Consider the following 13,061-nt stretch of genomic DNA (forward strand, 5'->3'; position numbering starts at 1 on the left):
ACGCTAGGACCCTGGGTAAGTCATTTAACCCTTCAGTGCTCTCCCAGGCAGCTCTGTGAGGCTGTCAATTGTAAAGAAGTCAGTGATCTGCCTCCAAGGATGAAGGAAGTTGCTCACCAAATTATCAAGATTTTCTCACCAAATTGCTTTGGTTTTTCCTGTATCAGAGAAATCACAGGTCCATGAAAAAAAACAGTTAAGGAAAACTACCCAACAATGAATTATTCAACTCACAGTCCATGCCATTTTTCATTCTCATTGTTTACTTTGGGCAGAAAGAATGGGTGCCTTAACTGACAATGTGGAGACAACACTATCCATTCTGTTAAATCTAAAGCTGTTTTTAAGTTCTCTTCATTTTCATTATGGTAAATGTTCTTTTGGTTCTAGTTTCTTCATTAAGTATCAATTCATTCAGGTCTTACCATGCATCTCTGAATCCTTCCTGTTCTTTATTCCTTACAACACAGTAATACAGGGTGTCCCAAAAGACTTAAAGCAGTTTTAAGTTCTTACAAGCTTTTGGGGCACCTTGAATTTCATGATGTTCACATACCACAGTTTGTTCAAGCATTCCTCAGTCATCAGGCTCCTAGTTTGTTTTCACCCCTTTGCTATTACAAATATCACTATTATTAATATTTCAATACATCAGGGTCCTCTTTCATTGGTAAACTAGAGTACTAATTGAATAGTCAGACCTCTGGTTTTAGTAACATTCCTTTGACAATTTCCAATTCTTTTCCATAATTGTTGGACTAATTCATAGTTTCCCCTCTCTGTGATTTAGCATGTTTGTTTTGCTAACACCCCATGGATGTTGAATTTTTTCTACCCTTTGCCATGTCTGTACGTTTGATGAATACAAGGTGATCCCTCAGAGTTGTTTTCATTGCCTTTTCTCTAATCATTAGTGATAGGAGCAGTTTTCCAAATGGCTGCTGCAAGTCTTCTGCCATTGTAAAACACTGGTGGAAGTGAGCCTTGATGGAACGGCTGAGGAAGTATTGCTGGGCTTTCAATTGTAAACCTTTATTTTTCTTGGGGTTAATAACTTAGCAATAAAAAAGCACTCCCAGCTCAAAGTTAATATATCATGTTTTACCTGGAACTAATTTTATTTTTTATTACAGTGAAAACTTCTTGGTAATGTCTTCCAGGAGGCCAAGTTTTGTTAGGTTTTGGAGGGAGGTTTTTGCCTTTAGGAAAACATGATACAGAGGATTAAAAAAAAATTATGAGCTGTCACCTGGGGTCTTTTAAAATAAATAGATGAGGTATGTGGGAAAATTTTAAATGGGAGAGAGGGGAGAACATGAGGTCAAAGTTTTGCTGGAGGCAGTTTCAAAGGAGGCTTACATGAATTTGACCACAGCCCTGCTTATGTCCTGCAAAAAAAAAAAAAACACCTATTTCAGATGCTCACTGTTGTGTGTGCAGTAAAGCAGCTTAACAGGTTACAAGTCCATAATGGAACCTTGGCCCAGTTAAGGGCTTTAAATATTTACCCTCCCTAGAGGCTGGGGCTTTGGTCTACCTCTAGTCCATAATCTGTTGTAAAGTGCCGTGTATACTAGTGGCACTTCATAAATAAAAACAGCCATGGTAGATGACTGAGAAGCTGCTTTTTTAATATTTGCATCGGTACTACATGCTCACCAATGTGATTAAGTAGTATAAGGGAGGTTAAGAGACAAGTCAGCCAAGTCTGGTGGATTTTCCCATGTAGCTAACGTTTCCAGCCTTGGGACATCACATTAGAGCCTGAAGATTAAATGGGGGATTCCATTTAATTAGGGATTTCCTCCTTCTCCTCAATGATTTGGCATTAGCTCCAGGATCAAATGTAAAATACTTTGTTTGGCTTTTAAAGCTGTTCCTAATCTGGCCTCTTCTTCCTGTTCCAGTCTTCCTCTAAGGTACTCTCCTCCATATGTGGTGCAATCCAGGGAAGCTGGCCTCCTTGCTCTTCCGCAAACGAGACACTCTAAATATGTGTCCCCTTGGTCTGAAAGACTCTCCCTGCTTCCTTGTAACTGTTCTCTTTTACCCAGGAACCCTGAGGGTCTTCATCTCCCAGTTTGATTTTTTTTTTTTAATTAAAGGGCCATCCCTTGAGCAACTACTTAAAGAAGTCTATTTAATTGAATGAGTGTATCTCACTCAAAAGTGAGAATGTGATAAGACCTTAGCTTGAAAGCGCCAGTGTCTCCCATTACATCCTGGGCCATCTCCAGTCATCCTGGTGAATATCTGGCCACTGGACCCAGATGGTTCAGGAGAAGAAAGTGAGGCTGGTGACCTTGCACAGCTCACCCTCACTCAAATCAAAGTCAACTGCAAGTCATGTCATCATCCGTCATGGTCCTCTTCGAGAATGAAGGACAAACACAACTTCCTGGGGTTCTTTCAAGTTTCAATTAAAATCTCACTTCTACAAGACCAGGAAAGCCTAGTGTCCCTTCATGGTACTGCCATCCCTCTGAAGTTACCTTCCACCTCCCTGATATAGTTCTTGTATGTACCTGGTTTTTTGCTTGTTGTTTCCCCCTTTAGACTGTGAGTCCCTTAAGATCAAGGAAGGACCATATTTTTGCCTTTCTTTGTAGCACCATGCCTGACATGGAGCAAACTCTTAATAAATGATTGTTGACTGTCTGATGGGCAGGAGAAGGGGCACCAAGCCTCTTACCTGGGGGAGGAATTTAGTAAGTTTGGCCTCCAAAGTACAGACACCTCCTTGTAGAAGGCATAGGTGTAGGAGAAAAAACGTAATGGGAAAACTGATATCGCTCCCAAAGTCATTTTTTACTCTTGAGGAGACTGACACCCAGGAGTCCTAATTGCTTCTTTCGAGCCCATGGCATCAGTTCATTACCATTCACAGTTTAGTCGTTGAGTATGCGTTTAGCAGAGTAAACTAGGTAAGCCAACTCATCTAAAAATGAAAACCCTGAAATAAAATCCCCTTAATTGTCCAAGTGTTGTTCCTCTCTCTCCCTTCCCTTAACTTCCCTCCCCTCCCAGGCTCAGGTTTTCTAGTTTACTTAAAAAAGCAAAACAAAACACATTAAAGATCAGTCTGGTCACTAGTTTCTTTTTTTCTAAGAAAAATGTTGTCATCTTGAGTTTATGATCTTCCTCTATGTGTTTCCATCCAGTTTTTAAACAGCACTTAGTTCCTCCATGAGGTTCTGCCTGTCTGGTATATGGCACCCCATGGCCAAGTTATAAAATTGTATCCCATGATTTCTAAGGGTAAGTCGAGAAACAACTGATTGTTACTGGTGCGGTGTCCACTGACCTCCAGAAATTCATCTTTGAGAGAGTGTACATAGTTACCTTGAACATAAAGCTTTAGAAGGATGAAAAAGATTCAAGAGTCATCCTGATCTCTTTTCACAATAAATCTGAGGCCTTGAGGAACAGAGCAGGAGAAGAGGCTCTCTTTCCCTCCCCAGCCCCCAATGACTAGGAAAACTCCAACAAACCAAACCCTAACCCCGTCTTGCCCTCTCCTAACTAGGCCTTTGTCTCTGAGGTCAGAATTCACACACATCAGGACATCACTCTCGGATCTTTGGTCCTCTTCAAAAAAGAGGGATAAACAACAACCACCTTTTCAAAAGATGAGAAAGTTGAGAAACTAGACCATCCCTGACACACCCAGCTCATCCCTGATCACGCACCTTCAATGTATTATCAGTCAGTCAGCATTATTATTTATATTATGTTATTAATATTAATAATGAATATTAAACACTGGGAGTTATACCTAATGTGAAGCGTCAGAGATATACCTTTTTCCCTGTCATCAAGGAGCTTATATTCTAGTTGGGGAGATAACATTCAAATTACTATATACATGCAAGATACACACAGTATAAATGGGATGTTACTATACTGGCAAGAGATGGGGTGGGGAAGACGGAGGGCCTCAGGCAAAACAGACCAGAGAATGACTCTGGCCAATCAAATTCTTTTTTTGCCAACAGTCAGACTTTTTAAAAAATTGTATAATCTTTTTCAATTTTTCCTTTGCCTATGAAGATATGGCAAGAAACAGAGGGACCGATCACTTCATGAAAGGCCCAGCTATGGGGCAGCCAGGTGGCATAGTAGATAAAGTCAGGAGGACCTGAGTTCAAATCCTACCTCAGACACTTGACACTGTGTGACCCTGAGCTTAACCCTGATTGCCTGGATAAAGAAAAAACAACAAAAAAACCCACCCAGGTATAAATGAACACTTGATCAACTTTAAGACTATCAAAGAGTCAGTAAATAAAATGCAGAAATGTGTTTTCTTTCCCTCCCATCTTTCTAACCCTTTAAAAATGAGGCCTTTAAAGATCTATACACCACCCCCACCCCCCAGCTGCTAGTGCTGTTCCCCACCTAGGTTGCCTTGTATGTTTTTCATATGTATTTGTATGTGTGCATACACACACATGTTGCCCCACCCATTTAGAATGTAGCTCATGGGGAGAGGGACCGTTGGCCTTTGTCTTTGTATTCTCAGAGCCTCACCCAGTGCCTGGCACATAGTAGGTACTAAATAAATACCTGTTGATTATGCTTGTATACTTGGTTACTCTATGAACATCAAGGGCCCAACCATTCAGTTAGGGCCATCGTCTGCCCCTGAGAAAGCTCTGTCCTTATTTCCCATTCATCTCCTACCTATGTGGACTACACTATGGGCCACACTATATCCATCCTGCTCATTTCTGCTTAGAGACAACAGTGCCAAGAGGAATATATCAGCTCTGAGGAAGAAACCTCAGTATTCTCACCCAACAGCCTCTCTCATGTTAATTATTCAGCCTTATAGTGATAGCTAAGGTGAGATGTAACGGTTTTTAAAGTGCATTAGAATTGTATGCCTATAACAGTAACAGGGCAGCTAGGTGATGCAGTGGATAGAGCCCCAGTGCAGGAGTCAGGAGGACCTGAGTTCAAATCTCACCTCAGACACTTGACACTCACTAGTTGTGTGACCTTGGGCAAGTCACTTAACCCCAATTGCCTCATCCTGGGTCATCTCCAGTCATCCTGATGAATATCTGGTCACTGGACTCAGATGGCTCTGGAGGAGAAGTGAGACTGGTGACCTGCACAGCCCTCCCTCACTCAAAGTAGAGTCAAGTGCAAGTCATGTCATCATTTCTCTGATGGCATGGTCTTCTTCAGCAAGGAAGGATGAACAGATTAGATAGATAGATAGATAGATCGATGATAGATAGATAGATAGATAGATAGATAGACAGACAGACAGACAGACAGACAGACAGACAGATAGATAGATAGATAGATAGATAGATAGATAGATAAGGAGAGCTAGTAGTTTTGTGTTTTTTTTATAGAGATTTAAGGTTTACACTCACTTGATTCTTACATCAGCCAACAATTCTGGGAGGCAGGGGACGTTTTAAAAGTGCTTTCTAATCTTAAGGGATAGTTTCTGTGAAAAATGTTTGGTTAGTATACTGAGAATCCTTCACCTGATGCTACTGAGCACCCTCTCTACAATTTAAGAGTCTTAGGGTTTCTAGGAGCACAGAGAATATAAGCGACTGGTCCAGGGCCACGTAGCCAGTATGGGTCAGAGGCAGGTTTTCTTGAACCCGGATTATCTGGATCCATGAGCCACATCCCACTACACCACTCTACATCTCTATAATATGGATATTTATGATTATTTTACTCTTGAAATTAATTAATACCCTTTAGGTCCTCATTTACTTGCAAATTTTGTGCAGTCTGCTAACTTTTCAGTTGTAATGGTAAACAATTAGAAGACCCTTTCATCTAGTCCTTTTGGGACCATCCTTTAGATCAGGACTTCTTAAACTTTCTCTACTCATGACCCCTTTTCATGCTTGGCAGCTTTCCTTGACACTGCATGGACTGAAGTCATGTGCCAAGTGCACATGATTTGTATTCAGAACCAGAATTAAGACTGCAGTGAAGTTGCAACCAAGGCAAGCTCTGCCAGAAACACCTTGGAGTCAATACAAGTTTCATTTTTAATGAGTTTTTGGTCGTTGCACATTCAGAAACCTTATCCTGTTGCCATATTTTTTGCGACCCCATATGGGTCCGTGACCCACAGCTTAAGAAGAGCTGCTTTAGAGAATGTTGCTTAACCAGAGCATTTTCCCCATTAAAATGCAGAACAACATATCTGTCGTCCTTAAAACTAAGTCAGCACAGCGTTAACCTGGAGCAGACTTTTATGGCTAAGTTTTATATTGCTTGGGGAAAAAAAACAACAAGAGAGAAGATAATTAATACTGCACATTATAAATTTCTACATTTCTGGGTTTGGTAATTTGATTTTCTCAAGCTGTACTTTGCAGGATGATCTCATTTGGGAAGGAAACACAGGGCTAAGTCAGCTTTTTTGCAGACTCAAATGGCCCAGATCCAAGTGAATTCAGGTTTTATAGGAGTCCTCTGGACTGTTCCATCATTTTGGACGTTATCACTGTCGTGGCAGCTGCAAGGGTTCTCAGGCACCATTTTTGTCTGAGCAGAAAGCCCCTGAAAAGTGGTCATCCAGTCATTGTTTGAAGACCTCCAGCGAGAGATGATATAGCCAGCACGTAATCAGGAGGGACCTGGTTCTGACCCTTAAGATTGATAGGACCTTGAACAAGTCACTGGTCTTCTCTCTCAAACCCTTTATTCTATTAAAGTGATAATAAGAGCACTCACACTGCTATGAAGCTCTAATTAGACAGTGTGGAAATGCCTTATAAAATTGCTATGTAGCAGAGGTTCTTGAACTTTTGGGGGCACCAGGTCCCCTTTAGCAGTCTGTTGAAGCCAATGGACTTGCCTTCTGAATAATGTTTTGAAACTCATAAAATACATGGGATTATAAAGGAAACTAGATAACTAGGGGTACAGTGAAGAGAGTGCTGGATCTGGAGTCAAGAAGGCCTGAGTTCCAATGTTGCCTTAGAAACTTACTAGCTGTGTGACCCTGGGCAAGTCACTTAATCTCTGTTTGCCTCATTTTCTTCATCTGTAAAATCAGCATGACAATAACACCTATTTCCCAGGGCTGTAGTGAGAATCAACTCAAATCTTTTTAAAGTGCTTTGCAAGCATTAGTTGCTGCTAGGTGGTGCTATGGATACAGTGCTGGGCCTGAAGTTAGGAAAACTCATCTTCCTACGTTCAAATCTAGCCTTAGACCTTTACTAGGTATATGATCCTGGAAAACTCACTTTACCCTGTTTGCCTCAGTTTCCTCATCTGTAAAATGAGCTGGAGAAGGAAATGGCAAACCACTCCAGTATCTTTGCCAGGAAAACCCCAAATGGGGTCATGGAGAATCAGACATGACTAAACAATTGAAAACCTTAAATCATGACATTTGTCTGTGTGTGTTTGTCTTTCATTTTCGAAGAAGACCATGACACCAGAGAAATGATGACATGAGTTGCACTTGACTTTGTTTTAAGGGAGGGAGGGCTGTGCAAGGTCACCAACCTCACTTTCTCCTCCTGAGCCATTTGGATCCAGTGACCAGATATTCATCAGGATGACTGGAGATGGCCCAGGATGCACTGGGAGACCTTTCAGGTACTCACTTAGAGGGAGGTAGCACCCATAGAATGAATGGCCTCTTTAAGAAGTAGTCAGGTAATGACCCTTTTAATGAACAAGAGAAAAATTAAGTAAATCAACAGACACTGTTAGTAGTGATAATCACTGTAAGGCAGCCCTTAAGTGGAGCTTGAGCAAGGACCTATTATTGTCCAAGCCATGGGCTTCAGAGTGGCAAGGGAGGGAGGGACAGATAGACAGGAAAGGGGAAAAGAAAGGAAAGGAAAGGAAAAGGAAAGGAAATCTAGCCAGTAAACCCCAAAGGTAAGGGAGAGGGAGACAGAAGGGAGAGGATGAGCTGGGTTCCCCACTCAGGCTGCTCAGTCTACTCACAGTCTGTGTTCGTCCTTTGCTTTCAAGAAAGACCATGACATTAGAGAAATGATGACATGACTTGCACTTGACTTTCAAATTACTTCATAAATGTTAACTAAATACAGACACACACACACACACACACACACACAGAAAATAAAGATGTCATTTTTTTCACAAATAAACATATAGATCCCCTGAAATCTATTCAGACCCATTGGGGCCCGGGAGCAAGTGATAGGTTTAATGTAAGAATTCAATCCATGAAAGAACAGAACCAGAACTTGATCCTAGAAAATTAAATGTCGGAAGCTCATAGAGGTTAAGTGACTTGCCCAGGGTCACACTATACCACATTACATCTCTGAGTGCTACTTAAATACAGGGTATTATTAGTAGTAGCCTATAAAAAAAACCCAAAACAACCTGTTCTGATGCCTCACTGTGGCAAGGAGGCAAGTCCCTGTGCTTACAGGCTTATGGCTATAGAAGGCCACCAAGATGGGTAAGGACTTTCATGTTTTTTTGCCCGATGACCTGCATGGCTAATTTTGGCTTATTTCCTTCCAAAGTCACCTGAAGAGCCACGTGAAGCCTTCCTTTATCTTGACCACTGCTAGTGTAAATTACCTTTGATTTATACAAAAAAAATTTTTCTAAATTGCTAAACTGTTCATACTCTTTGACTTAGTGACCTATATATTGGCATCTATACATACCAAAAAAATCAAAGACAGAATATTCCTAACAGCCTTTCTTCTTGTAGTAGCGGGAAAAAAAAAGGGGGTGCCCATGAATTAGGAAATGAATGACTAAACAAACTGTGGTATATGAATGTAAATGGAATGTTAACTCTGTTATAAGAAATATTTTAAATATGAGGAATTTATAGAAACACAGGAAGACATGAATGGGAAAGTGGAGAATGCAGAACAAGGAAGAAAATGTTGCTACCCTCACATGATTTAAAAGAACAGTAAAAGGCAGCTGACCTTGGAATAATTACAGTAACTCATCTTAGTCCGAGAGAACAGATGATGAAGCAGATTTTCTTCCTTTTAGAAGCATGGAGGAGGGGATCGGGAAGTGTATGGGGGAGACATGTCTTAAATGCTATCAGATGTGGTCGCTTTGATGGATGTACTTCACCGTTTATTTTGTTATAGGGAGGGTTCAGTGGGGAGAGATGGGGGTGGTACAACAGGAAATGGCAGTGATTAACAAATACAAACCAAAGGTATCTATTATATACATATATTTATTGTAGACTTTTTTTTAACCCTACCCTGTCTAGCACACTAATGATTCGTCTTCTCCCCTCCTAGTGCTGTGTTTACTTGGACAAACTTATTGGTTGTCGTGGTGGAGCTGGATGGATCTGAACAAGAAGCCTTGGACCTTGTTCCCTTAGTCACGAATGTGGTTTTAGAGGAACATTACCTGATTGTAGGCGTAGTGGTGGTGGTGGACATTGGTGTCATTCCTATCAACTCCCGTGGAGAGAAGCAGCGTATGCACCTACGAGACGGATTTTTGGCAGACCAGCTAGATCCAATTTATGTGGCCTACAACATGTAGTCTTGTCCCTTTGGCTTCCATGGACTTTACTAGAGATGTATACATTTTTCTCAGTGTCCACTAAAAATATGCAGAGAAGCGAGGGTGATGCTCATCGGATTGGAACTGTTTCTGTTATTGTGATGATGATGACTTTGCAGTCACAATTGGCCAGGGAATAAAATGTGAAACGTGTTTCCTTTACCACTAAATTTTTAGCTCAGAAGGACTTTGGGATTATTGCCTTTGGTTTGTTGGAAAAGCTCATTTTAAAACTTTTTTCTTTTCTTTTTTTTTTTTTTTGGCTTACTGGATAAGTGCTTTCTGCGTAAATGTGGCTTTGCACTTTATGTTGAGCTGAAGTAGCAATTTTTTTAAAAAAAAAAATCTGCCCGCTGAATGGGTTCTTTAAACAATTTTACATAGTGTGACAAAGAATTGTTTTACTGTTTTAATGTGTCATCAATCTTATCAACGTGGATCTGTTACTAACTGAAGCCATCTTTAGATCCCATTGTTTTAGGAAAACGTGTTGAGGTACGAAAACTTTCCAAATAGCACCTTCCAATTAGAATTTAGCAGCTTTCTTGGTCAGAAATGTGCCGAAGGACAAAGGCTAACAAATGGCCTTTGATGTTAGCATAGAAAGAAAAAATATAAATAAGGTGTATTTCGGCAATTACCTTGCAGATATCTTTGTACTAAACTAAAAAGATAAAATAAGTTAACTTCTTCATATGTAATTATGTACAAAAACGTTTAATTTATTTTGATCTCTTTAGAAGTATAAAAGAGAAAACATTCAAGAATATTAAAGTCTTGTAATGTTTGCTAATATAAAAAAGTGTTGTATTATCTTGCGTGGATAGTATCACATCAAATATATATATATGAAATATAAATTCACTAAGGACAAAAAAGATTTTAAAGTTTAAAATGCAGACCTTGTCACTTGCATGGTGTCCCCCATTCCCCATCCCCCCACTCTACTGTAGATAATTGAGTGTTAACTCATACAAACTTTCTCTGATGAAAGCAATCGTGGATTGCCAAGTAACCCTGTCTCAAAGTTTCTTCTAGATACCAGATACCAGCAAGTGAAATTTTTGCCATCTTGAAGATGGTGAATGAATCTAAGGCTAAACATGCACTAAAATATTTTTTTCTTTGCCACAGAGGTAACAATAACTCTATTTGCGCTGGCATGTGCTTACACTTGTTAGACTTTAGGAAGGCAGGTTGGCGAATCGCACTGTTTCCTAGCTGCAAGAATTTGTTGCACAGGTTTTCCCCATCATTTTTGTTGGTGTGTTTCTTTTTTCATGCTGTTATCGTTGTGATATGATAAGGAATGGTTTTACATGGTCACTCGCACCAAGTCGGTCTCATTTCTCCCTCCAATGGCCATTGTAGTGGGTAGGCACATTCTCCAAGACAACTTTAGGGAAGGGAATTCGATAAATGGTCTTCTCTCCTCCTGCCTGTAACCGAGCTAGTGAGTTTCTCTTCTCCAGGGTCTCATGAAGACCAAGGGAAGTTCTTCTAGGAACGGAGTTGCCCTGGTAACCCGTAACAGAGGCCATCCAACAGAGAAGAGTCACAAAGCATGCTTCACAGCTGCCTTCATTTTACTCCCCATAGATAAATAGATCTTCAGGTCCTCCTTCCATTCTGGTCTCATCTTTCCTCCCTCTGTTTCCGTTTCCCTTCTCCCCTTTTTTTTATTTTCAGAGCTCATTAGTACATTTCCAAATCAAGATGGCCTGTCTGTGTCTGACCCAAGTGAGTCTATCAGCAGCCACCCAAGACTGATTTATTTTTTAATTGTCCCAAATAGGCTCCTGTGATAGCTCTCTTATAACTGGATATGCATGACTGAGATTGTTGCTGGGAAAAATTTAGATCCTTTTTGTTTTCTTTTTTTAAATGACACTTTTAGGCAATGTCTACGTTCGACTTTGCAGTATGCATTCAGTCGTGGGCCCTTTGCTAAAAGAAAGTTTTGTTTGACTTCCAAAATCCAAGGTGGATTGTTTTGAGTATTTTTTTAAAGGCACATTTTTTTGTCTGCATGTACAGTGCATCCTCCCATGTCTTCGAGGCATTTGCTTTTGACATCCCCATTTTGGACATCATTGCTGTGTTAATATTTCTAAACATATGCTCCAAACACATAATCTGGGAACTTATATAACATGAGGGTCCTATATTTCCTGAGGGGCAAAAAAAAATCATATAAGGAAAAAGAAAATGAGAAACATCTTATATACATACAATCTCCTTGTCCTAAGGGAAAGGTGGCTCTAATTTTCAAATATGATTTTGAACAATTGCAAAATATAGTTGTCCAGTGGAGAGTGGGGGAGGGTAATTTGTGAAATTCCACCTCAGTCCCTTTGGCCAAATTTAGCCATCCCTTCCAATGTTACTTTAGCCTTTACCAAATCAACTCTGCGTTTATGGAGGAGGGAGAGAGGAGAAACACAGGCTGCAATGCAGTCGGGAAAGGAGTTAATTAATCTTAATGGATCTCTTCTGCAACCTGTCATCTGTGGGGTTGAGTTTTCTACTCCAAAGTAATACAGGACTGAATTTAGAGCAACTGTGCAAAGCCAAATGGAAGGCAACCCTCTGATACCATCAGATTCAGCAATAACGAAGGATTGTTCTGTAATAGGAACTGTATTGTAGATAAACCATTCATGAGAATGTATAGAATGTTTGTCTTGTGACCTTGTGCTTTCGAAGTCAGACAAAACCATGTAATCAATTTGCACAAAGAGAGGGTACACAATGAACATCACACACATACACACACACACACACACAGACCTAATCAAACAGGAGCAGACTCCTCATGGTGCTTGTTTATTTTATATATATATATATAAATAAGTGAATATATATATATATACATTAATCCTGCTTGACACTTTACCCAAGGGGAGACTGTCCCTTTTATCAGTTGAATGTTAGCAGCGTTATTTCATAGAGTGTGGTGACTGGTTAGAGCAGTTCATATACTCAGCCAATCACAGTTTCAAACAAAGTTTTTATGTGCAAAGGACAGCAAACCTTCTTGTATGTTAAACCACCAGTACGCTTTGTACATCTGTGATAACGCCTGTTTTATATTCAAATGAACAAATAAAAGCTTTTATTTTTGTTGCTCTGAAAATAGTTTCTTAATGGGTTCCCCTGGGGAAATACAGTCCGAAGCAGCTGAGCTCTCTTTAAAGCACAAGGACATTGACCCCTTCTCCCCTACCTCCCCTTACCAGACTGTCTGTTGGGTCATTTATCCAACTAATTGCCTAGTACATTTTCATTGGCTGCCCCCAATGCATGGAATGCTCTCCCTCCCCATTGCCACCTTTGGCTTTCCTAGCTTCCTTCAAGGCCCAGCTCAAATGTCACCTTCTACAGGAAGTCTTTCCCATTATGTCTTATTTCCCATGCCTTCCCTCTACTGATAACCTCAAATGTATCCTGTCTATACGTATGTATACCTACACTATTGTTTGCGGGTCGTTTCCCCCTCCGACTGTGACCTCCCTCAGTCTTTGTAT

General features: G+C 40.4%; 1 protein-coding gene across 7 annotated transcripts in view; it reads left to right on the forward strand.

Moving 5' to 3' along the window:
- The window catches only part of DIP2C (disco interacting protein 2 homolog C), a 585,449-nt gene extending 572,779 nt beyond the window's left edge, over positions 1-12,670 (forward strand). For all 7 annotated transcript variants that reach the window (XM_072650057.1, XM_072650058.1, XM_072650062.1 and 4 more), the window contains one exon: positions 9,261-12,670. In XM_072650057.1, coding sequence (XP_072506158.1) covers positions 9,261-9,513 — 253 coding nt within the window. In that variant the 3' untranslated portion in view covers positions 9,514-12,670. The remainder of the gene's footprint in view (positions 1-9,260) is intronic.
- Positions 12,671-13,061: the final 391 nt, after the last annotated feature.

The sequence above is a fragment of the Notamacropus eugenii genome, chromosome 3 (assembly GCF_028372415.1).
Source record: "Notamacropus eugenii isolate mMacEug1 chromosome 3, mMacEug1.pri_v2, whole genome shotgun sequence".
Classification (NCBI taxonomy): domain Eukaryota; kingdom Metazoa; phylum Chordata; class Mammalia; order Diprotodontia; family Macropodidae; genus Notamacropus; species Notamacropus eugenii.